Here is a 26,601-nt window from a genome sequence, read left to right as displayed (position 1 = left end):
CTCACCCAGGGATCCTGGTCTGGGTTATTTTTCACTCCTGTGCTGAGGTCTCACTTGGCTTGAAACTACCGCCTCTTACCTGATGAGTGACTGCTGAAGTAATTTAGACATGTAGTACCTCAGCTTTAAGCTTTCGGAGCTGTTTGTCAAACACCTTGCTTTGTATTTAGGTATCTTTGCCCTGCTGTCCTCCCACTCCAAAATTCCATCGCATACTGATACACATTTTTCTTGTTTTTATTTTTAAGGGAAAAGACATAAAAGTAAGCTCTGCTAGAGATATATCCAATCAAGTGGTTAAATGTAAACACCTGAAATGACTGCATTTGCACTACAGTAATACATCTTAAGCCCCTTTTTTTTCTCAAATAGGGATTAAAACCAATTACAGCAAATATATTTAAACAGCAGTCCTGCTACAGTTAAAAAGCAAGGCATACATTTTACATTTGTCTCTGCAATACTTTGAGCAGCCCATGCCAACTTTCACATGAGGTTGTACCAATTAGCAGAGAAAAAAAGTTCAGAGGTTTCAGAAGTTCATAGTACAAAAAACCCACAGAAATTTCAATATATTTATATTTTTAAAATATAATAGGGTGCAACCATGAAGAGCCACGGAAGGCCACTTGATACACCTGAGTACAGTGCCAACCCCACCCCAAGAGTCCTGGAGCTCCTGCACCCAGGGGTAGGAAGCAGAGTTTCTAGCAGACTCACAATAAAAGCAGCAGCATCTCCTCATTTTGTGTGGGCAGCCCTAATTACCCTCATATATCACTCATTTGCAACAGTTAACAGATGGGTAACTTGACCTACTCCCTTTCAAGGAAAGCAATCATCCATCCATCGGCCTGTTTTGATTTCATGGCAGTGTTTTTCAGGCTTTGTACCAGGCCCTAGAAACTACAAATCAGTCTAAGAGGCTCATGAATGACACCTGAAAAAGACCAAGTCTTACTAAGTCTTACCAGTGTTACAATGGAAATTTTACCATCAATGGCATTTTTCATATTAATAGGATCTGCAAAAGCAAGAAGGATGAAGACAACTGCTGGATGATAACTGAAGTCTCTTACAGTGACAGCAGGGTTGCTTCTTGGTTTGGGTTCTTAAGAAGCAAATACCAACTATTTGGGAAAAAGGAGCTGGGAGAAGGAAAAACAACAGTGTAATAACAAAGTGAAAGCAATGCAGACTGGGCAGCACCTTGCATTTGGATGAGTTAAAAGTTAAGTTAAAGCATATAAGTTTATTCTAGCAATTGGTTAGCTTGCAGAGGATCACACAACATGAGATCCCCATCCCCTGCAGCCAGCCTACCCACCTCAGTGACCTCGGCCAGCACAGCCACTGCCAGCACCAGCTTTGGGCCAGAACACCTTGCCCTTTTGACTCCCGTTTCCCTGCTCTCTTTGGGATCACTGGCTGCGTTTCATTTATTACAGCAGCTGGCTCTTTCAGATCCTCCTACGCACGTGGGCTTTGTATATGCAAAATATCATCTCCCCCTGGACAGGGAAGGATGAAAAAACACAGTTGAGTGTTTCAGGCTGCTGTCTTTGATTTGCACAGGACTAATCGCTGCTGTGTCCAAGAGGCCCGAGTCCCAGGGCTGCGTACAGCCGTGCTGCCGCAGGGCCAGGCCGCACAGCGGGGCTGGGGCTGTGCTCTTCTCCTACGGTGCCCCCTGTTCCTCTGGGTCCCTCACCCCCACGGGCTGCCACCCTCACCCTGCCATCTCAGGGCCGTCAGCTAGCCAGAAGTAAGGCAGAGGAGAAAATAATAATAATAAAAATCCAACGCTTTGCCTTCTCCCTTCTCACCAGTCAAGACAGGCTCGAAGAGACACAAGCACTTCCCTACCCACACAGCATGATCTGACGCTGCTCAGGGGCTGAGGGAATGCTGCAGGCCTCTCCTCCCTCCCCCCGAGGGGCTGGGTGATTCGTCCACATCGTGCAGGCATCAAAAACAGCAGCAGGGTACAGGGGGTGCAGGTGTATCGAACAACAGGCCCGGAGCTGTGCAAAAACGCTGCTTCCAGTCTTCTGCGACGGGACCCAGGGAAATTCCTCACCTCTCGGGCCTGGACGCACTGCTTCGATGGATCCCTCCTGGGCTGGGAGGATGCCTAGGAGTGTGCCATCCCCTCTGACTCCAGCAGCTGGCTTCCCACAAGGTTTGGAGTAGCTGTAACCCATTTGGGCTCCACCCCACCAGAACTTCAAGGCACATGAGGGGCTTATCATAGAATCACAGAACATCCCGAGTTGGAAGGGACCCGTAAGGAACATCGAGTCCAACTCCTGGCACCACACAGGTCTACCCAAAATTTTAGACCATGTGACTAAGTGCACAGTCTAAACGCTTCTTAAATTCAGACAGGCTTCTCCTTGTCTGAAGCCTTGGCACAGCTCGTGTGACAGCACCCAGCATCTGGGACATCACCGCCGTTTGTAGGATAAAACCAGAGTAAGATCCAAAGAGAAGGGCATCTAACACTAACATGGCTTCTGCAAACACCGACATAAACCATACAGTAAGCTGCTAAGTAAGTGGTAAAGAAAATCCGCACACTGCTTTATGGGTGGAAAAATAAAATAAAATAAAATAAAATAAATCAAATGGAGCAGTGGTGGAAGACATGTCAGCAGTCAGATATGAAGCACAACCTAAAGTGAAAACTAACAAAATGAATACCCTTAAATGCAATATGCTGGTCATAGCTGCTTTCTCTATCCCTCCATAACTCTAAAAATCTTCATATTTTTAGTTTTAAATGACCACAGATGATGATTTTTTTTAATCAGTTTGTTCTTTATAGCCAGTAAAATATTTGCTAGCTTTTACACAGAAATTTTCTGCTAAAGAGCTTTATTTGAAATGCTCGCTGCTGCTGCAGAAGACAAGTGTTGGACTCTCTCATTTCCAGGTTAAGCTACTTCCAAAACTGCAAACTTTAGCAAGTCCAGAAAATGAAGGTTTCCGAGTAGTCTGTACACACCTCCACGATTCCAGAGGCTGCAGGGATTCACGCTCCTATGTCACCAGCATACTTTTGGGGAAAAGCCAAGCAACATCTGGAGTATAAGGTAGGCTCCTATTTTTAAATGCTCTGTTCGTGTACATGTAGCAATCTAGTTCTTAATTGTTCACATGGTTAGTACACGAAGCAAAAATTTTAACACACTAATCCAATTTTACTTCAAAGTGTCAGAGACCATATGGAATACGCCAAGTGTTTATCAGACAGTTGTTTGGTTCTGCATTTGTGTCCAGCTACCAGGCTGCCATAAATAAGGCCCCAGAAAAGCATGTTTTTAGGGTACAAGCACATGGACAACAGCATCAAGGCTACCAATTCAAAGCGTGAGCAGGACTGACTATTACACCAAAGTTCTGCAGACTCTGAGACTTGATTCGCAGTGTTTCAGCTTCTGCTTTAATGGGATTTTTAAGATTCAAAAGCACTATTAGCGAGGATAGAATCCTAGAATCCTAGATTGGTATTTACAATTCAGGTCCAGTAAAAAACGAGACTCCTTCCATCACAGAACTTTGTCTTAAAAACAAACAAAAAAAAAGCAAACAAGCAAAAAGAAACCAAAACCAAAGCACGCAATGTGTATGAAACTGAATTCCAGGAGTATCAGTTTAATAGCAGCATTAACCCAGAGAAGAACAGCTGTGGGGTGCACCAGCTCGCTACACCCCTCCCGTTTCCAGCCTGGGCTCTGCCCAGACTTGGAGACAGAGGCAGGCTGGAAGGCAGGGAAGAAAAGCTGATAAATACTCCTGGGGTTTGAGGAAAAAGACCACCAGCAGATGTGGAAAAGTTTCTTAGCCCTGGACACTCCTCATGTACTGCAGGCCCAGCCAGAGTGCTCTTTCCCACATCGCTCTTCCACGGAGGCATCGCAGAGGCGCTATGGCGTTACACGTGGGACCAAAGGATTCGCAGGTGACTGCGAAGGAATGGCCCTATTAACCTCCTCTGCCCCCTTCCCCCCTTCCTTTTAATAAAGGACTTGATGTTTTGTGAACTGCGTGGTGACCACATGCAAGTATTTTTCCATTGTGCTGAAGGGGAGGCTGCCTCCCCAGCAAGCACGCTCACAGTGGCTCTTTTATTCACAGCGGGCTGGCAGCCGGGTGAGTGGGCTGAGGATGACAGCCTCCTTGCGAGAACAAGCAGGAAGCTGGTGAAACACTAATCGCTGCCTTCATTTTCGCTGCACAACCCCTCCTCTGCCTGCTTCAGGAGGCAGCTCTCGCCCTGCTGTGCTGCCACAGCCACACAGGAATCGCCACGTGGGAGTGCTGGAAATGGGCTTCCTTACGGGGCCGAAACGCAGAGACCCAGCAGAGTGGGGACCGGGAACCACTCCTCCTCTAACACCTTGTGGGATCGCCACACAAGTCCCAAAGACAGACTGAGGCCCTTCTCTTTACTCAAAAAAAAGTGACAAAAACGACCACAAAACTTGAATTTCCTGCTCCCATGAGACCCTTGCTTTCTCAGCAGGGCTTTAGACTGACTAGGAGACCCATAAACTTACTGAGAACCTCAGTGGAAATCAAAGGTTCCTGTTTGGGCTTAGGCCAGCTTCATACAGAGAAGATGCTGCCTTTTTTTTTCTTCACAAATAACAGGAATGGTGAAGGGCAAAGAGAGGCTACGCAGATCACGGAGACATCTAATTATGCTTTGCTTTTAAACTTGCAAGAGATTTGCAGCTTTTTGACAAGCCTACAAGGATACAGCCTTTTAAAATTTTGCATCATAAACTTTCACTGCCGATACCCTGACAGCCAGCAAAACAGATAATAGCTTGCTGAGATTTTGCAACATATAAAATTCAGCCTGTGGGTGGTGTTCCTGAAGTAGCAGTCTTCCTCCTGAGAAGGTTACTATTGCATCCCTTGGTTATAGGGAGGAGAACAAAATAGTTCACCACAGCAGGACACGCACTAATAGTCCGCTTCTGCACACCAAGTGCTTTTGTCATGCTCCGTGCCAGAGGCAGAGTAAAACACAGACACCACAGGAATTCACTGCATTTTATTAATGTACACCCTGGTATCGTTTACAGCTATTAGCGAAACTGCCACATTGCAGATCTTAAAATTATATTTTCCTGTGCAGTAGAAGGAAAGAATGTTTAAGAGGACTCACTTACTAAAAGGGAAAAAGAATTACATGTGAAGTTTATAATGTCTTCAACTTAAGAAAGATTCTAGACAAGGTGGAATCGGAACATCCAAAAATTAGAATATCCCTTAGTTGCAGTGGCTCCTACAAAACTTTGTTTTATGCATTATATCCTTTGTGCATTCCACCCTTAATAGAAGTGTTGGCTCAGATGCCTAAAGGACAGCGAGGACTAACTTCCTTGCAGTTAAATCAAGAAACCACAGTTTCCACTTCATGTGGGCTTTGTTTCAGGGCTAGAACACTTGATCATATGGTATTAATATAGAGCTAAAAAACCTGACCAGAAAGGCCTTAATCATACCATGATTTTAGACAAACTTTAGTTCAGTACCACTCTGTCTGGTGGTTGCTTAATTATAAATGGCAAGCAAAATCTCATTGTACCTAACATTTTTGGGGACTGGAAGGTTCTAGCTCAAAAAAAAAAAAAAAAAAAAAAAAGAGTATTTATTCAGTATCGTATAAACACGACATGTTTGAGAATTAAAATGTCAGACCTCAAGATGGATCCAGCAACGTGGTGTGGCTGCTTGAACCCCCCATCCATGCATGGCCAAGGATAGAGAACGACGTTGATGCGAAACCCCCCAGCAGCAGAGCTCCGCAGAGACCCACCTTTCCCCTTGTCAGCCGAACACCACGTGCAGTGGCTGACAGAGTACCACGAGCAGGACGATGGTACCGCAGCTGTCTTACTTGGGCTGCCCTCCAGCCCCTCTGAGGTATTCCCCCTTGGCTACAGCCCCTCGGGGCTCTGGAGGTTTCATCTCCAGAAGAAAGCAATAGGACTGTTTGATGCAGGACTGCTGCTCCCTGGCATTTGACTTACCTTTCACATCTTCTGACTTAGTCTGACTCCTTTTCTTTGCAGATCCAAAGTGCTGCAATTACCAGATAAAGCTCTAAAAGCATAAAAATCCTGTAATTTAGACATAATAAGGAGTTTTTACACCACTTATCTTAGGCTGCCAGAAGCATTTAAATCCAGTATCTTCAGGGAAGATCACCATTTTCTGCACTGGCAATGCATGGAATACACTCCTTATTTTGGTGCTCTGCTTTGCAAACCAGTTAAATGCCCATGCTACCTTCAAATTAATATGAAAAATCATTCCATGTACATGAAGATATATGCAGAAATATGCATATGCATCTACATGAAGATATTTGCAGAAAAATCATGTGGCAATTAAGAAAAAAGTTTATAGTTAGATAGTCTAAGAAGTACTTGGTAGGCAAAGGGAAAAGGAAAACTGATTAACAAAGCAGAATTCCCTTTAGTTGACTCGAATTCAGCTGTGTTCATTTATTTAACAGATGTCATAGATGGCAGACCATTATTTGTCAGTTTAGAGCAATTTCACAACGCAGTCTTTAACTCCCAGTGGTATTATCTCCTTTTGCTTTCTGACCACTACAAAGTGGCTAAAAATGTAGTTACTCAGCCTGTTATCAATACTGATACCACTATAAGGGTGAAAGCAATGCATAAAACCCACATCGCTGTCCAGGAAAATCATCTCCTAATTAAGAAAACAAGGAGGCAATGAAATTAAGTGATACTCTTGTCTTTAGATGGTTGAATTCCAACTTGCCTAGGATCTTCACTAAGTCAATCCACAAGCATACTGATACAAACAAGTCTGCCTACAAAATTAAGATTCCTGCATTTTACATGTTCTCTCCTTTTAATTACACCTAAATAGCATTAAGATTTTACTCAGGATGTATACAGTCCCATACCTTGCAACCACGTGTTTTTTGCTTGCTGTCCACTGTGTGTAGAAGAGAAAGCAAAGTAGATGCTGTATGATTTTATATAGCAAGAAACACTCGCACAAATTGGGCAGCAATAAATTATCTTATTCTAAACCATCCTGAAAGAGTGATCTTGCTGAAAGATGTCCTTTGAGAAAATACAGTGAGAGAGTAGTATGGCAAAGACATAACACTAAGGCAGGCTGGAAACTAGTTTAAAAAGCAATCTGTTTTTCCTTCCATGCTTAACAGAGAACATTATCATTATCAAACCACTTTTTAAAATCAATCGGTTTCCATTTCTCCTTGGAGTGCTTTCATCCCAATGCCTCCTCAAGATCTTTCCAATAATGACTGCATTTGCACCTCAATTTCAGTTGACATTTGAGTTACCCTACACGATAAATGTTAGCTGAGGGCAGAAGCGCATTACTTAGCAGTTCCTATACATGAATATAATGTATCCCCTTAATTACAGCTAATCTGCCCGCACTGCCACCCCGCTCCCTCCGAAAAAAGCCCAGCCACAAGCAGAAGCCGGAGCTGTAACAGTGCATTCGTTTACCACGGTGTGGGTAACAAAGGATAGTAGTGGGCAAGCTTTCAAAATACAAATTCCTCTGCTGTGAGAGTCCTCCTGTTTTCAATCTGTTGCAGTTAAATGCCCGTGCTCATTAAAGGCATGTTTTGCACAAGCAGGCCTTAAAGAGCAGTGAAATGTTCACTTTCAAGTAAAGTTAACACGGTTGCTCACAAGTCAACATGGTATCACCTTTTCTCTTGGCTGTACGGGGATGCAAAAAGATCACCAGTTACCTGCCAACAATAACATAACAACCAAACCCACAGTGCTTAATCATATATGTTTTCTTCCATATACTGCATACAATCTTTCATGGGTAGCCAACTTAAATTGGCTTAGATCACTCCCTTGTCTTTTAAGCGCTTTATTTATTTATTTTTAAGGCTTTTAACTGATTTAAGGTCATTATGGTAAATGACCGAAACTTCCACAAATTTGGTAAACATTTAGGAAAGTTATTGGATGTATGCCTTTAATTAGACTTTCTATTTCAACTTAGGAAAGGCTCCCTAACGACATTAGCCTGCACTTACAAGCTATAGGGCTCGTGTGACTTCAGGCAACCTATTTTTGGAAGGGTGGAAGGAAAACCACCTATGAGAGTGAAGAAAGTGCCATTTATTTCTTCAGATTTTTTTTTTCCCAATGACCTGCATCAATATTTGTCTGAAGAGATAGGGTCTTTGTTTTTTGTTTTTCCCCCAGGTATACACTACGTTAGAGTACTGCGGCTCCCAACCCCTTATCCCTGGGTAGGGAAAAGGGACAGAAGGAAAGGATGCGCAGTTTCCTTCTCCTGAGGACAGAAACTTTCTCTTGGCATGCATCACTGAAAAACAGCCTTGATGCAATTCATCCCATACAAGTAAAGCACACAGGATTTTGAGGTAGAATTCCATTACTTTTCCATTTTCTAAACTGCTCACGTTTTTGGTATTTTAAGCCACAATTTGCAATGGACAGAACCCCATATCCAAATGTATCAGAATTACTTCATGTTCCTTCTGCAACAGTACACAGATGCCATCCAATTTCGGACCCCAGACCATTGCAACACACAACATAAAAGGGATTAGCATCAAAGAAAGCATTAAGGCAATCCTTTTCTCCAGAGAAGTTTGGTTAGGTCTAAAGAGTCTGCATGTCTATCAGTTCAGCATCTCTCTTGCTTTGCCACTTTAACCATGCTATGTGAATATGGCAACGTTGTCTGGATCGGAGGAATGTTAATGAACATTAACAGTCATGGCTACTTCACAGAAATCTCTCCTTGTAGCACCCTCATGATCCTATTAAGCAATTCTCCAACCATGCAGGAAGTACCTTTATAAGGAGAGCTTTACGTCCTGGATTCAGGATTGCTGCTGATTATTACATTTTCGAAGCCCTGGCTTGTTACTAAAAAGCATGTGTGTAAGGAGAAAAGATGTAAATGGAAGGAGGAGAGAAACCTGCTATGAACAGTGATGCACGATGACCTTCATGAGGCTCCAGATGAGATTCTGGATCAGCCTAAACATCCTTCATTTTTATCCAGATAGGAAGATCTACTCCTTCCCTCTTGTCTTAGGCCCACCTATAAGCCAACGAACCTTTTCCACCATTAGCAATGTCATTTACACAGAAAGCTGCAAACCGTTGAGCTACTCCTTAGTTTTACTCAAATTGCTGTCAATCTGGCTTAAACTTCAAAAATTCTTATACTTTAGGCGCGTGTTTATTTACCTTTGCTTAGTTATAAAAACATATCAATAGTCCTCACATCTACTCTGTAGGTTCATATCCCTGCTATGAATCATGATAGATGCCTTAGTGACTTTAAATATAAACTCTTCCATATCCCACATCCTAATCCTCTTGTCAGGGAACTTAAATTCATCAGGTTAGAACAAGACCAAAGTGAACACAATTGCTGGTGTAGGAAAGAACTGGAGATCCCAGATGTAGTCACTGAAGCAGGGGGAGGTTGTTATCTTCTTGAGTCATAAAGCAAATGAAAGGGTCTTTTTTCTCAAGATTAAGAAGAAAACAACAACCAAACATACCTATCAGATAACAAAAACTATCTTCCATGCAGTTCCAGAAGTGTATGAAGTCAAGGTCAATATAAGTCACTGTCAAGTGTGGTACCTTTTATCTTGACAGCAAAAGCAACATCTATAATGGAGCATGAATTATCGTCATCCTTCTCAACTAATCACTTAAGAACAGATATCCTCTTAACTGGCTACTCATCTTATACTTGTAAATACATAACAAGAATGATGGAAAATGTTAAAAACAAATTAATTCCATTATTGAATGAATGTTTTTCAAAAAATAGGACTGGATTGTCAAAACAAACGTGACAATTACTCCCCTAATAAAACGCAGGGTACTTTCACTGACAGCAAGCAACGCAGAGAATTGACTATTCCACGTTGATTTCTGTTTGTGTGCTTGAAATGGGTTTTAGCCAGACAAATTCCGGGTTATCCAGAGCCAGAGGGTAGGTACAGCCCACCTGGTAGATCCTCAGTGACAGCATTCAGCCACAGCTTTGACTAAAAACATGCATCAAAGCCAGGAAATGATGCTGAACCACTACAAGGGGGCTTCTAGCAGATGTGTTGTTGGTGGTGTTTTTTGTTTTTGTTTTTTTAAATAATAGCAGCAAATACTTACTGCCTATGGGCTGAATTTGAACTAGTGGTTCTATAAATTGTACTATCTTTTGTTGGGTTCTCAGTTATTGCAATTTACTAGCGTGACTACTAAAATAATTAAACCTGTTCACCTGATTAGCCCATTACATTGGCACTCCCAAAGGCCGTACTTCTTTATGCATTTAGACACAGCTTAGTCTATATTCAGCCCCGAATACACAATTATTACGAAGTAATTAGCAATCTTTTACTGTAGTTTGGATTTAGATGAATCAGACTTTACGCCAACAGATACATTTTTATAAAACATTCAGAAAAAAAAATGGAAATGGGATTTTCCACACCAGATTAGACCATTAGTGTATCTAACATGGGATTTGCCTTCGGCACTGACTCAATACTGCAGATTTGTAAGAAAGCGACAAAGAATGCCTAATTAAAAAAAAAAGTGCATTATGCAACTCTGCATTATGCACGTTGAAAGAGCAAAGGATAAGGGAAAGAGTATTGTCTTACATAAACTCAGATGCTAAGTTAGGCCATTTCTCAAGAGTTACTGCACTATTTGAGGTTGTAATTCTGCAGGCAGTCTAAGGAACAATTAAGAACAATGCCAAAATATTCTCACAAGCACTACAAGTGACAACACATTTGGAAATAAAACAGATAATGGTGTCTTGACAGTGCTGTCAAGCACTTGTATTAGATAAAGGAAGTTTAAAAGAACTGGTGGGGAGAAGTTTCCAGTGGACGCAAGAAGAGATGTTCTGCAGAAGTGATTCCAGAAGGAACTTACCAGGGAATCCTCTATAGCACACCAATTCCCTCCACATCCCAACCTGTATGGACTGCTGAACTGAGCTCGGTTAAAAAGATGCCTAAGAAGGGGAGGATTTGGTTTTCACCCAGATCAAATCACTGACTTGGGGTAGTGGGTGGCAGTGGCGGCAGTGCAGCTGAAAGACAGATGAGTGACTGGAGTCTTCAACATTGGAGTTGCACCCTGATTTTCTTCACATATTCAGGAATACCAGTACACCCATTTTTCTCACTTGATTTTCCATTTTTGGAGATGAGAAGAGATGCTCACAATATACATTGCTTAAGATGTTTCAGGCTTAACAAGAAATTGCTCACGAGGGAGCTATTTTGACAATCAGAAAATAATCCCCCATACTTTTAATTAGGGCTAAACAAGTCTTTCCCAGACAAAGGAGTGCTCAGTCCAGACTGATGTAGGTTAAAACCCCACCCTTGGATTGGTAGACACAGTAGTTGTGGGATAGCATTATATGATATGTTGAGGTCCAACCAATACCTGAAGCAAAGAAGGAGAAAAAATGGTAGAAAAAGGGTAAAAATAGGAAACTTCAAGACAGCTACGTAGGAAAAGATCAACTTACAGGCAAACCATAGTGGACTGGAGTAGTAAGCAAGACACAAGACCAGACCACATAGCAGAAAAAGAACTTGCTTCTGGGATCCCCTTCTACTGCAATTTCACTTGGGATCAGTTTTCAACTAACAAGCAATTCTGCCAAGCCAAATGTTGAAACAGAACATTCTTTAGCTGAATAATAATTAAAATATTGAAAATAGTTAAATAGTTATTTTCAGTAAACTCGGACAATCTTAGCTGTGTGGGGGTACTTCCTGAAGAAGGATATTCCATAACCCAAAGCATTCTTGCAAAATACCACAAGTACAATTCCCATCAAGAACCATGCAGAAAAAGCTGAGCTAAAAAAAAATATGATTAATTTTAAAACGTGGATGTGAAGTAAAGGCAAAAGAGCATGCAGAGTAGACTGCATTTCCCAGAACAAAGTACAGCATTTCAGGGAGAAAGACTGACATTAGCTATTTCTGAGATCATGGCTTTCTATAGATAGAAACTAGACGCTTCTGCTGCTCTGCTGTGAGACACAGCAATACAATCTTCCCAAGTGCAGGACCTGCCCAGTGGCCCCATCTTTGCCATCACAGATAGCAATAAGCAAATGATTACAGAAAGCTTCTTGGAAGAAGTCAGACCACTTCCTCTCAAAAGCAACTTGATTTGTATACTAAATGAGCTGATCTTTATTAAAGCATTGTACATTTTGCATCAAAATGTCTATTTTTTTTAGACTTACTACCACAGACGCTTGATATAATATCAAACTATAGCTAAATACAACATCAATTAGCTCTCTATTATAACTCTGTTTTCATCTAAGTGTTGAAAATGCTTGGATGGCCTATTAAAAGCTTCAGCTTTTGTCGCTTTATCACCTAAGACTTTAACACTACAAACACACAAACTGACAGTCTGGCAGTTGGCAAGTAGGTTCGCTGAGAAAAACCATCATTACATGAAATTTATTCCACCAGCTCAGTAAGGCAACATCTGCAATAGTCACACCTCCACAGGGCTAATGATTTATAATAGAGGTACCTAATAGCCATTTAACTTTTCCCAAAATTAGGATCTGCATTTCCAAGTTTGGTATGGTTTACACAGTCCTTTTGCTGTCCAAAGGTGGCTCTGCATTAGCAATTAACAACCACCAAAACCACCACAAACAAAAAAAGCAAATTCTCTCATATTTAAATCTCATTCAAATCAGCACTGAAACTCAGTTACAGTATTTTTCCTTTCAGTCCCTTGTCCACACATTAATAACTTTGCAATTTTACTCTCAGCACACATGTAATTATTTTCAACAGAATTAGAGTTCTCAATCAGGAAAAAGGGACAAAAGAGACTTAGAGAGTAATCTGCACAGAAATTATCAATGTATACTGACAAACAATCCTTAATAAACTGGAACATAAATACAAGAGGAAGCATAAACCTCAAGATTTCAGAGTTACTTTTTCCAACTTCTTGTGATGGTTTTGATTTTTACTTTTTATTTAAAGACTGGGTAACCTCAGGCCATTTTTAGAAAAGGATTTTATTTTTCCAGTGTTCCACTTCAAAAAAAGCAACAAAAATGCGAAGGAAAAAACATTTTAGCAGGACCTTCATAACACTACTGCATCTTTTCTATGTTTCTATTTTTTCCCCATTTGTTCTTAGAAGGAATGTTTTAAATTAGAATAAGGGACATAAAGGAATCCTGTGGGAAGTCAAATCTATGCCTTCACCACCACAAGAAACACACGTAATAAAAAGGCTCAAGCTTTTCAAGTTCCATCTTAAAAGGTAATTACACATCTCCTGCCCCCACACAGCAAGATGCTGTGCCAGAACACCATTCTTCAGTGGCTATTTCTTTTACCTGCATACTTTTCTTATGGCCAAATTCCTAGGTGTTATTCTTTCCTTAAACAGCTCTCTTGTTTATTTATCTATTTATTTATGTGGTTCTCCACTAATCAAGACACATTCTCCTTCGATTTATCAACTTAGCAAGCATTTCCAAATGTTTGAACTCATCTTTTCCAAATAGGAAAAAGATCTGAAGCCAGAATTTCAGGGAAGGTGCTGCCAACGTCTTCACAACAGCATTAATATCCCCCTGTCTGCTGAGAACAACTCACCCAATACATTCTGCAATCACATCTGCTTTTTCCATAGCAGAATCACTGCAGAGGCTCATAGAACACTGCGATTGACCAATATTCCTGTGTCTTTTACTTCCTCTGTAACGAACAACTGATGAGCCTCCAACTTAGACATTCTTATTATTGGTCCCAAAATACACAAATTCATACTGTAATATATAGTTGCCTCACATTGTAAAGAATGCTATAAAATTAAGTCTTTATAAATGTTATTATTAGAAATGTGAATAAAAATCCACTAGTAAAAATATTCAATATCTACTCAAAAGGCTGGTGTGTTAGGTCACACAGGAATGCTTTTACAAGGCCAAATGTAAAGCAAAATCTTTATGAAACCTTACTAACAGCTTTGTTACTACAGGTACTGTAAGGTTTAGTCTTTACAAGATTAATATTGAATGGGATAATAGTGCTGTTCGTATTAAGTTTATGCGCAATGGTAACATGTTACAGAGAAAGATCCAAAATAGCTTTTACACGAGTCAATCCGTCAGGATTTCAGCTTTGTAGAAAACAGCTGGAAACAGTCATAAATGTTCATTGTCACAGACATTTTCTGACTCTAACAAATAAAATGGCAAAAGAAGTATAAAAGGATAGGCTTTTTCCCTACCAAAAAAAAAAAAAAAAAGAGGCACTGGTTCTGGAAGCCTAAAGACAAGTGCAATCTGCAGACATGTTAAAGCCTTTATCAAGTTGTAAGAGTCAGAAGATCACAAGTAAAAATTTAAGATTCAGACTCTGCTAGCAATCCTGACAGATATGATGCTTATTCACACTAGTGGGTTACTGCACCGTGAAGCCACTTATTTCAAGGCCATTAATGTATATATTAAATGAATGACAGGACTACGACTGGATACATTTATGCCGTTTAATATTAATAGTGTTAGGTTCATTTTATGGCAGTCATTAACAAAGCAACAACATAGAGTAAGCACATACTCTTCAGGCAATGAACTGTGATAAGGTAATTCCAACCTCACAAAAAAAAGCAGTGCTGTTTCTACAAACAGTTAAACCCACAGAAGGGCAGTAAGGTAAGCAGAAGAATACCTTGTTATCTCTGGATAAAAAAGCTTAAGAAAGTTCCTGTGAGAATGAGCTTCCTATCTGTGAAAATTAAATTACAGTATTAGAGCCATAAATGCTCCAGACCGATGGAATTGTGCCCTGGCCACTAAGAAGGCCAACAGTATTCTTGGCTGCTTTAGGTAAACTATTGCCAGCAGGTCCAGAAAGGTGATCCAACTGCTCTACTCAGCAATGGTGAGGCTGCATCTGGAGAACTGTGTCTGGTGCTGGGCCCCCAGGTGCAAGAGAGACACGGACATGCTGGACAGAGCCCAGCAAAGGGCTGCAGAAGTGCCCAATTCCCTGATGTGTACCCAAGACGGGAATTTCCACCTCTGTCGCCTCCTCTTGCCTGGAGGCAGTGACAACAACTCTTACCGTGCCCAGGTGCTCGAGCACCTGCCCTTATCCAGAACACTTCCAGAACTCTTCAAGAGGGGCTGCAGGTCAAATGGGAGTAACCTGTGGTTAGGCAAGATACAGAAAACCAGCCCATATAGGAAAATTTAAGACTTTTTTCTTCTATCCCCAATGTTCCCCTGTCCTCCCCCCCCTCTTTTTTTTTTGGTTAAAGGATAGAGAACTATTTTTTTGTAAGTACTGGGATGCCGCATTAGGTAACAGAAAGCTGAGAGTCAAAAATCATGCAATGACATCTCTAAGATGCTGATACAATCTACCATATAAAATGATTGACGTGTGATTGAGTAAGGTCATCTGCAGTTCAAAAACTAGGTATCAACAAACAACAGAAACAAGAAATAAAAAGTTTAATAATTCATTTATTATCTCCAGTCATCACACGTTGATGTTTAGATGATTATTCAGGGCCTGAAGCGCCTGTTTCCTCCTTTCTGGGAAAAGAGAAAAAAAATTGAATGCGATGGAGCTGTGCCAGGTGGCACAAACAGACCTGAAGAGAATAAACACAGCCACACATGGCTTCGGGAAGCTCTGACCTCAGGCAAGCAACAGCAACCTTTTCTGTACAGGCAAATAAGATCCACTTCCTATTATCCAAAAGAGTAAGGCAGCCTTTTGAACAGGACAAAATACTGTTGATACAGCTACTTGTCATGGATGCAGAAGTGCAGGTGTATGAAACTGTATAATCACAAGGATCAATAGCAGCTTAGCATACTCATACCCGTGCTACCTTGCTCCATCCCTCACCTGAGTATTATTGCTCTTCCGGCTGAAGAACTGCAGTGCGTTACTTGAGCACATGTGATCTACATCAGTGTAGACTGAGTCTCCATCTGCTGATTTTGCCAGTGATGCTTACAGGTTTTTGGTAAGGGGAAAAAATATTAAGTTATCTGGACAGTGTAACAGCAACCAGTAAATGCTGTAAGATCCTAAGCTGATCTTTCTAGATCTGGAAGGACAATATGATCACACCTTAACTGTGAGGAAGAAACAGTATAAGGGGTATGTTATAAAGCTGCTTATCAAGTAAGGTATAGATGTTAACGTACATGACACTACAAACTTAGAAGCACAGTACTACCACAGTTTACTGTATTTTAAATTCTACACAGTCAGTTATGGATAGACAGAGGCAATGTTAAAACATTGCTCATCAAATGTTTTAGATCATAAGTAACTATTAAACACCCAAAATTCCTAGCAGCCCACCTTGTATCTTTACCATTCATGTTTTAACAAGTGCTATCAAAGCAGTAAAACTCCACTCAAAATAACCTGGCAGACTTCTGGCAATATCTTAGCCCCAGTATGGAATTAATAACCTTGAGGAAACAAGCAAGGCATGATTCCAAGAAAGATATCTTTTACTGGATGAATAATTAGTAAAAGCTTGATAATTTTTCAAATACAAAATTCTTTCTACCCTTTCTGGTCTTATCAGTAGCAGCACCTTCCAGCTAAGTTCAACTAGGAAAAAGCTGCTTTGAATGTGGCATAATTATGCTATTACACGTCAGTTTTTCCTCACATTCTTCTTCCTCTTAAAGAAGACAGAGCCAGGCTATTCTCAGTGGTGCCTAGTGACAGGACAAGAGGCAATGGGCACAAACTGAAGCAGTGGAAGTTCCCGATGAACTACGAACTACATAGCGATGATAATGGAGCACTGGCACAAGTTGCACAGAGAGGCTGTGCAGTCTCCATTGCGGGAGATATTCAAAAGCAGCGTGGACATGGTCCTGGTGGCCCTTCTTGAGGAGGAGCATTGGACAAGATGACCTTCACAGGTCCCCTCCAACCTCAATCATTGTCTCATTGTCTTCCTTGCCCCTCACAACTTGAATGTCTTCCTTTCCTCAAGCTGATGGACATAGACTAACTTCCCCCCCCCCTTCAACTTGTCTTGATACTAACTAAATTCAAGCCAGAGAAATTGCACTGAGGTATGTACAAGTTGGAAAGCCAACTTTGTCTGAGACATGGAGAAAAAAATGATTTGTGCAAGCCCCATTCGTTTGAATAAGACTAGAGAAGGAAAGCAGGAGGTATTACCAGGTTTATGCTAGCTTAACATTACAGTTCAGTTACTTAAGTTCTCCTGAATTACCAACTGGAATTAAACTCTTTCTTTTCCAAGCACTTGCGGCTCTGTACTGGTAAGTGTTTTCTGCATCTTTTTTGGCAGTGACCCTGCGTGTCCAATCTTTGGTTAATAAAGCACTTCCGTTTCATTATTACTATGATTTTTTTTCCCCGTGAGGGCATTTATACAAGTGCTAGTTTCACTGACCCAAACAATTCAGCCACTCAAGCTCTGACCTAACTATTTTAGTTGCTGTTACAGACAAAAAGTATTGCTGCATTTGTACAGGACAGTACAGTATTACTAACGGTGACATGCTCTGAAACATCTTCCGATACACATATTGTGGAATCGAGCAGAATTCAGTTTTAAGACGAGGTCAATCAGATTCCAAAAGAGCTCACGTGGCACCTGCTGTAGGGTAACAATCCAGTTGGTTCCAGTCCCACACTCCTACACTTCCACTGGGCTTGGGATCCATATTCAAAACTGCACTCCAAACATACTTATATCAAGCATATAGCTTGACACATTGCTGCGTGTCATTACTTCTCCCTGTCTACAAAGCAAGCCATGGTCACATCATGCACGCCACCCGTAACTTCTGCAGTGACAAGTTCCCAGATCCGATGGCAGAAGGGACATATGGTATGATCCACAACGTAATGCTGAGGAGTTTCACCTAGTTCCAAATTCTGTTCTTCATGCAAGCACCAACACCAAAAAGGAGAAATCAGCTAGCAAATATCTGCTTTCCATATTCTGCAGTTAACAATCACCCTGCTCCAGGTTGAAAGCAAAGAAGACAAGGTAGTCCACGCTATTAAAACAAAGTGGGAGGAGAAAAAAAGAGAAGGAAAAACACAACAGTAATCCAAAAATCAAGTACAGCCTATTGCTGGTGCCTATAACAGCTTTCAGAAAGTCAAATAAACACAGATTACTAGCAAGGAAATCTAAAGTTTATGCAATACACAAAATCTTGAGACTATTACTGAAAGTTATGAAGTGCTCCAAAGACTACAAATGGTCCCTGAGGAAATGATTCTAAAATAATAATAATAAAAAAATTAACCAGAAATCACAAATTGCATTTGTTCTGGCATACGACCTGTATATTTCTTGGAATTAAATATCTGTCTTGTTATTAAAAACATCCATGTCTGTTCATGCTGGGTTTAAAACAGGAACAGAAGACATTTGCTAGATTAACACCCTTGCTATCATGTTAACTTTTTAAACAATCACACAATAAAAACTTAGCATCTGATTCTCATCAGTTCACGATGTAGTCCAAAGTTTTTCTTCTTATCATATTAACTTTATTTGTCACTCGATATAAAAAAAAGACAGAAAGTAAAGAGTTAAAGCTGTTTGGCAGCTGTTATTTTAAACTCCTTTGGGTTTTATAATTTGCAGAGCATGTCAGCTCCTCCATCCTGCAACTTTTTTTTTTTTAAAGCACCCAAGCAGAGGAATGTCACAGCACGATCATCTGCCGTGAGTAGAACAGAGATATGATATATCAGCGGACCTCTGCCTCTGAATCTGTCAATTGTAATAAAGTATGGTATAGCCAGGAGCTGACTGAGGCCGAACAGACAGAGAAATCAAAACTAAGAGAGTGTGTGGAAGCGGACATGACCTATATTGAAGTGATGTAAATGGGTGAGCAGAGCAGTATGATTTCCTAGAGGGAGCAAATATGCAGAGAGGAGGGACAAGGACAGAGCCTAACGACACACTAAAGTGAAAGGGACAGATGAGTATAAAACCTTCAGTGCTCTTATAAAAAAGAAGCTATTTAAGAGCAGGCATTCAAGTACAAGACACACCAGTTTTCTGTTAAAGTTGCTCAGAAAGTAAAGACCAATGTGTGGTACTAAAGTCCAGCCACAGTAAAATCAGAGCATGAAGAAAACTCACCAGACAATGTCAGCATTACAACAACTGCAGGCCATGCAGCACACAGCAGAGACTGTTTGAAGAGAATACCTATGACAGAATCGTTTGCAAACTAGCATAAGAAAGAGAAACACTTGTTTATAATTCTTAAAAAAAAATCTGCTTTTCCTATTAGAGCCTCTTTTCCAAAACTAGGTAGAAATGCCATTTCATCACACGAATGTTGCATATTGCTACATCAAGCCCCTGGATCTAGACAACTCAACACACCTTGGAGCGGAGAATCCCTGTGCCAAAGAGAAGCTGACACTTAAAGATAGGTAAATTGCTATCCCATCATTTCATAACTTTGCACACTACCTTTGCTACCTCTAAAAGCACGCACTTCCATCAAACCCAAGCTATCAGCAAGAACGAATGGACAGCGAACTACCCTCGGGCTCCTACCCGCTACCGCAGGGTAGTACCTCTGCAGCACTCCTGAGCACGTGTCTTTGGCAAGTAAGGATGGGCAAACTCATCTCTTTCTGGTTTAGAACAAGCACCCAAAACCAGCAAGACCCACATGGGTACCTTTCAAGTATCCTCTGCTATTTTGTTCACCTCTTTCAACTACTCACATTTTCATACGAACTTATCCTGCGTTTTTACCTTACTTGCTCTTCCCTACCACACAGCTTGCAGCGTGAAGGATCACAAAGCACAACTTGTGCTGCTCAGCTCCCTGTGCAGTGGAAAGAGGAGAACAAATGCAGCAACCTGACAGGTTACAGACCAGGAGAACCCTGGTCACAAGCCGGGGCCCTGATGCACTGCAGCTATTTACAGACAACGTAAGACCCAAGAAGTTGGAGTGGCGGTAGGTAGCGCAAGGCCAGCATCTGCCTCCCGCAAGCAGAGATCAGAACAATGAGACATTTGTTCTGAGCTCACGCAGCACGGCAAAAACAACTGCACAGCAGCCACCATTCTTCTGAACAGAAGCCAATGGGATGATTTTATTTGATTTTATTTTTAATTTCCCCAAATGAGTTCAAAGAATCCTCGGAAGAATCGCTCTGTTCTTGTAATTATCGCATAGCTCCACACAATCCGGATGCAGAGTTACTCAGGAAAAAAAAAAAAAAAATGCAACGGGGTTGTGGTGAGTGCGAAGGAGCAGCAGCACAGCCCGCTTGCGGCTGCGTGCCCTGCCACACCAGCCCATGGCGAGAAGCTGCAGCTTAGGATCCTGAGCTGGCAGAAAGCCCACACCACTGAGCTGCTGGGCTTGGCTGCAGCGTGTCGAAGACGACGACAAAGCGCTGGCCAAAGCCACAACAGTTAGTAGCCATCAGATACTGACAGGCTGTCAAGATAACCAAGCTTCCCCTGAACAGGAATAGGAACACGCTGCTGTAGCTGCAGTCCCATCTGCGCGCATCCCCGTGTGCCAGGAAAGGCCATCTATGTCCTTATTCCACCCACACGTCCACATCTCTCCGCAGGACCCACTGAGCAACAACATCCAGCCTTCTCGGCCACTTCACGTGGGGACTGAGAACCTGGGAGCAGAACAACACACATGGACGAGAGCATTTCAGTCAGAGATGAGTTCAAGTGAATCTGACAGAGCATAAAATATCTCCAGAATCACCACGAGGGTGGACAATTTCCAGCTGGAGTTTTTTCCCCAAAGTCCGATTTCTACACAGTTGCCAGCACCAGAAGTCAAAAAGACAGTGGCGGAAGATTCAGCCATCGCAGGCATGTTCAGAAGAGATGGATCAGAGCATTTACAAACTGCACGAAGAGATCAATGGAAGAGATCTGTCCCTCTCACCACGGATATTAAAGATATCCACAAAATTCCCATTCTCTCATTAGATGGTATGGTGACTTTAACTGAGCATCTTGCCTTACATCAGGGCCATATAATCTTGGAAACAGGATTTCTTTTCCTTTGGTGACAATACATCAATACTAAACCACATGGTATCTAGCACAAAGCACTGCTGAGTTTGGAACAGGAAACAGAAATACACAAAATTCTTTGGTTCTGGGCAAATACCCTACAAACTGACATCTTGAATCAGATGCATCGTACCTACCTCTTGACTCCTGGTTATCTTAATACAGATAGAAAGACACAAAGTAGGTCAGGTCTCTTTTTAGTGGTAAGCATATTTGTGTTTTTAGAAGGGATTATTTATGAAGGCACTATTGCGGAGTAAAGGATGAATTCTCTCGAGTTACTAGATGGAGAGAAAAAATTCTAAGTGATACAGACTTATATAAAGATTAAAGCCTTAAAAAAAAACAAAACTATTATTAGACAGTAGAAGTCTAACATTAAAATCCACTGTTCCTGTGAAAGTTGGAAATTTGTAAGACCTGATAACAGTATGCAAATACCATGAAAATTGCAGGAAGAGAAGACAAGAAGCCAGTAATGCTTAATTAGAGGCCTCAACTGATTGTTTAAAATGCTTAAACGTGGAAGCCCACATACTCATACACACAATTATTCACATGCCTTGTATATGCTAGCAAGGATTTATTTCAAATCTATTGCTATGAACAAGAGAGCACAAACACATCTGTATACATTTGCAAGCCAAAGCTGCTTTGAATAAAGCAAGGGAGCAGAAAAGGAAAGACGACAACTCCTGGCGTTATTAAAATAGCCACAGCGATCCAAGGACAAAATTTAAGCCAAGTATCCTGGATAACACATTAATTCCATAGAACAATGACCATTTACAAAAGACAATCGCTTAAGTCGTTCAAAGCACAGAATACCCTACCATGAACACATAGCTGAAAATGGTGGAAAACGCATTACATTTTTACTGCCGTGAGGTAAGGCTTGATTCATACCATATGGCCTCACACGACAAGCATGTGCGCACGTCTGCACGTGTATGCACAAACGCCGAGGTCTCCAATCCGCAACTGTATCCATCCCACTCTTCTAGAAGAAGTGAGAAGATGGAAGGATTTGGGCAAACACAAAATCCATACTTTCCCAGGGCCATGCAGGAAAACTGTCCATCATGATTCACTATTTCTGTCTCAGAAATCTGGTAACTAATACAAATCAAGATAACTTAAGGCATGAAGATAACACCTAATTATGTTTATATACTACATCTCTTCTCTACAGCGCTTAAAAAACAGTAAAACCTAACAACAATCAATCACACCAGTGCCTGAATAATTCATGATAGAGAAAAGGATCGATGGACTTAATCATTAAGTTCTTTTCTTCTCCGCTGTTCTGTTTAACGTGGTATAAAGCATACAGCAGTTTATTTGCCCCTTGGGCAAAAAGGCCCTGTTAACACAATATACGGCTACCTCATAAAATCATATCTGAAGCCATCAGTCTGGGTTTAAACTAAAGAAACCTAAACCAAATATTATACTAGGACCACAGACAGCATTATGTACAAGATCAATTAGTTACCGGCATACTTTTCTGAAATCAACGTTTATTTGCACTGCCTCACTCTGAGATAAAATAATTGCTTCTTACAATATTTTCTTTACTGTAACTACAAACAATCACTGACTTTTCAACAGCACCTTGGATTCAAGGTGTTTTGTTCCCCTGGTGCTTAAGAATATGAAATGAGACTGATGTTACTAACAACATCAAGTTTGCAAGTTATGTTTGAAATACAGATTTGTTTACATGACTACTTTTGGAAATGTAGGTTGTCTTCTGGTAGACTGAAATTAGGTTTACAATTTAGCTCAACTCAATAGGGAGGGGTTAAGGGAAAGAGTAAGAGGAAAAGGTAGAAGGTTTTTAGTACTTGTAGCTGGAACACATTCAAATTTCGCTTCCTACACTGAAAGTTTTATATGCCCACCTTATCATCTTTATGCTATTTTTTTCTCACCCTAATTAGACAGATTCAGAAACCAAGACTGTCATCCATTCTGGGGACAAGTGACTGTGTGTCTACTTACAAAAAACCACCTCAAATTTGAACATCAGGATAGCAGCAATGGTCACCGAGGTGGCTGCTGTCTGCCTCCCACACGTGCTGAACGCCAGCCCAGGCAGGGGAAGCACAGCTTCATTGCCCACGGCCAGGCAGCTCCCTGGCTGCGCCCCACCTTTGGCATTTCTCCTTACACTCATGCAAGCGTGACAAAGAAAAGCATGGAATGGCAAGAAAAAGGTGACGAAACCTGAAAATAGTTTCATGAGGGTCCTGCAGTAACTGCCACGACTGAATGTAAATTCCTTAAACAGTCCCTAAACACTAAAGTAAAAACAGCGGGAATTAAACCCTCCACTCTTCTATGGCCTGGGTTTACTTCTGAGCCCTCACCTGGACAATGTGCCATCTCCATCACTGTGCTTTCTCTGTACTCCTCAACTGATCTTCTGCACAAGAGAAGCATCTTCTCCATCCTGTGGATAGAGAGTAAGCTCTTGAAGCAACAGGTGTTACTTCTATTTCAAAGTTAGGCCCATTTATTAATACAAACTTTTATTTTACACTCAACATGCTATAAGAACGATTTTGAGATGCAGCTGAACAAGAAAGTGCTACTCCTTTTGGTGAGCATGTGTACCTCCTTCAAATCCTTTGGGCTGTCCAAAGTGCTTCTGACTTAACAACATTTTGAGTAACAAAGGTCAAAAAGACACACCAGACAGTAAGCAGTGACCAGCCAGCAACCTGATGTTGTCACGTACTATTTATGGTCAGCCCCCAGATCCACAAAGCTCTTTCACAATGGATTATTTAGAACACATCCTTATTAACTGCTAATCTGAGTAACAGTAGACAGAATGGCATAAAGTAACAGTGAATGTAAAAGCAATGAAATTTTTGCCCCACGTTAGCATCGTGGGCAGAAACACTGCTGCGCATTCACCCTTCCTCCAGTTAATTATGTAACTTCGTGTAAAAGCTAAAATCACCACAATTTTGTAAAGCACGGGCATGTACGAACTGAAGAAACGTCACCTGAGAAGGAGTTTGGCCTGATTTGAGCTTCGGGATTTCCCACCACACAGGCCGGCTAGGGGCAAGGGAGGACGATACTCGATCATTCTGAGTGGCTAACTGATGCAAGGCTTTTAATACTTGAATGCACCAGATATTAAAAAGCATCTTTGTTTATGTGCAATCACCCATGGTAAACAGATTGTCCGCTGCTTTGACTGAATCTATAGGGCTATCATTTATTTATGAGTTTGATCTTGAGAGCTTACAATTACTCTTTTTTTATTTTTCTTCACCACAGAATAATTTCTGAAAGTTTGGGCTGCTCACTTAAATTATGCATTAAGGGAACATATACAGTATTTTCTTGCACAAGGGAAAAAGCATTACCTTTCTACAACAGCATCAAAATAAAAATGGCTTGGCTCTGTTACCTAGCCCCTCACCTCTGAAAGCCCAAAGATTTTTCTGTGCTGAACGTTAACGTGTGACACGACACAGCTTTGATCCTTTCTCTGAAGATGTCTGCTAAGTTAGTTGACTTATGCAGCTATCTTTCTGCAACAGTAAATCATGCTTTAAAAAAAAAAAGAAAAAAAAAGGATGTTAATGAAAGATTAACTGCACGCTCACAGGTAAAATTACTAATTAAAACAAGATCTCCAGTCAGATTTTTAACACAGCTAAGGAGTGCCAAGCAGTTTTCACTGCGGTAAAGCTTCACAGAGCAGATAGCTATTCATATCTGATCTAAAGAAGGAAGTCCTTATCTAATCAAACGTCTGGAAAAGCTAATGGTTTTCAGCATGAATTTTAGTACATGAAGGTTCTCTTCCTTCAACAACTGATATTTAAAAGTACTTTTACCAGCTTAATATTCTGAAGCCTGCTGCAGTTACAACCCAATAGCTTGCAGCAATAAGAAAATTTGAAATTCATCCCATTAGAAGCACTCGCTCCTACTGCTTCAAACTGCTTGAAGCAAGTGTATTTTGTAATTTTCACATCGGCTGCTAACAACAACATTTACATCGACTAAGTCCAGCGCCATAATTCCCTCAAAAAAAGTTTTAACAAGCAGTATGCTAAAGAATGAAAATAACTATCCCGGTAAGAACAAAGAAAATCTTAACTTTTGAAGAAAATGAGCTTCTTCATATTAAAGTTTTAATAGCGGGGGGAGAAAAAAAAAAAAGTAACACTTCCCCCACACAGACAGCCTGAATAACAACAAAAATACAGCTCTCGTTTCAACCATCTGTGTTCCTGGCTCCTGTAAATCATACATCATGAACCCAGAGACTGCTTCACAGTTAAGTTATTTGCCAGGACCTTGACTGCAGCACCACAGGCTGAAATAACCTGAGTTGCAAGAATGCTCTGGGTACTAACAGTAAAGCTAAAAGAGCGAGTATATTGCTGTGCTTCGCAGTGTCTGTCAACGTTATTACCACAAGTAGCTTTTTAAACTCCTGTAATATTTGTCCAGGTCAGCGTGCTGCTCAGCAGGTTTCCGAACTCGCCAGGAGCACGATTTAGAGCAAAGCAGTGAGAACAGCTCTCGCTGCCATCGCGAGCCGATGCCACCTGTCCTGCAAACACAACGCGGCGCCTGGGCAAGTTTGTCGCCGGGCTGCCCAGCAGCGCGTTCCCATCCTTGTCTGCCTCACCCTTGCAGCCCAGCGGTGCTGTCTGCAGAGCTCCCGAACCCGTTTGTTTCCCCAGCGCTGCCCGTCCGACTCCAGCAGAAATGAAAAGCCGCCACGCACCCTCCCTGGCAGAGCTTCCTGCTGGTGCGAGGCAAAAGCCCTCCAAGCCTTTCAAGATAGGAGAGGGCCAACACGGGAACAGAAGGAAGAAGGGTAGGATAAGAAGTTTTCACGTCTTATCTCTCAGCAGACACCCTAAACGAGGAGACATCAATGCAGAAATGCAATAACTAAGGAAAGCAAGGCAATTATCTGGAGGAAAGTGGGAATTGCTCTGGCCGACAGACAGTTGTGAGAGGAGTGACCAGACGCCATCGGGCACCAGGCAGTAATTACGCCAAATCACATACTTGGAGTTAGCTGATAAAAATTTCTCTAGCAGGATGCTATGTTAAGCACCGAGGACTGCGCTCTGCCTTTCTTCCGCATTTCAGTTGGCCAAAGTGCATCATTTCCTCCCAGGCCGCGAGGGAGGGGCTGAGAGCAGAGCCAAGATAACTCAGGTGCTAACCCATGTTCCTCTACAACTGGTAGGAAACTGATGAGCGCTACATACTGCGGGTCACATCGGCTTAAGCCGTGGACAAAACTCTGCTGAAACGACCATGCCAGGCACGAAGCGGAGCAGCAGATGCAGAGACAACCACCACCTGTCCTGCTGCGGACGGAGACGGCCGCGGCTGCAAGCATCTCAAA

At 41.6% G+C, this 26,601-nt stretch overlaps 1 protein-coding gene across 5 annotated transcripts in view; it reads right to left on the bottom strand.

The window, feature by feature from the left end:
• FAM171A1 (family with sequence similarity 171 member A1) overlaps positions 1–26,601 on the bottom strand; it is an 89,666-nt gene that overhangs the window by 53,043 nt on the left and 10,022 nt on the right. Inside the window, exons 2-3 of one of the 5 annotated variants that reach the window (XM_040548111.1) lie at positions 24,643–24,754; positions 23,573–23,655 (exon numbers count right to left, since the gene is read on the bottom strand). The exons of 3 other annotated variants lie outside the window; for them this stretch is intronic. In XM_040548111.1, the coding sequence (XP_040404045.1) occupies positions 23,573–23,654 (82 nt within the window). In that variant the 5' untranslated portion in view covers position 23,655; positions 24,643–24,754. Of the gene's footprint in view, positions 1–23,572; positions 23,670–24,642; positions 24,755–26,601 lie in introns of those variants that run through there. One more of the 5 variants, XM_040548112.1, reaches the window with a different exon arrangement.

The sequence above is a fragment of the Cygnus olor genome, chromosome 2, assembly GCF_009769625.2.
Source record: "Cygnus olor isolate bCygOlo1 chromosome 2, bCygOlo1.pri.v2, whole genome shotgun sequence".
In the NCBI taxonomy this organism is placed as follows: domain Eukaryota; kingdom Metazoa; phylum Chordata; class Aves; order Anseriformes; family Anatidae; genus Cygnus; species Cygnus olor.
The sequence above is the reverse complement of the archived record's forward strand: the minus strand, read 5'-3'. Positions and strand labels throughout refer to the sequence as shown.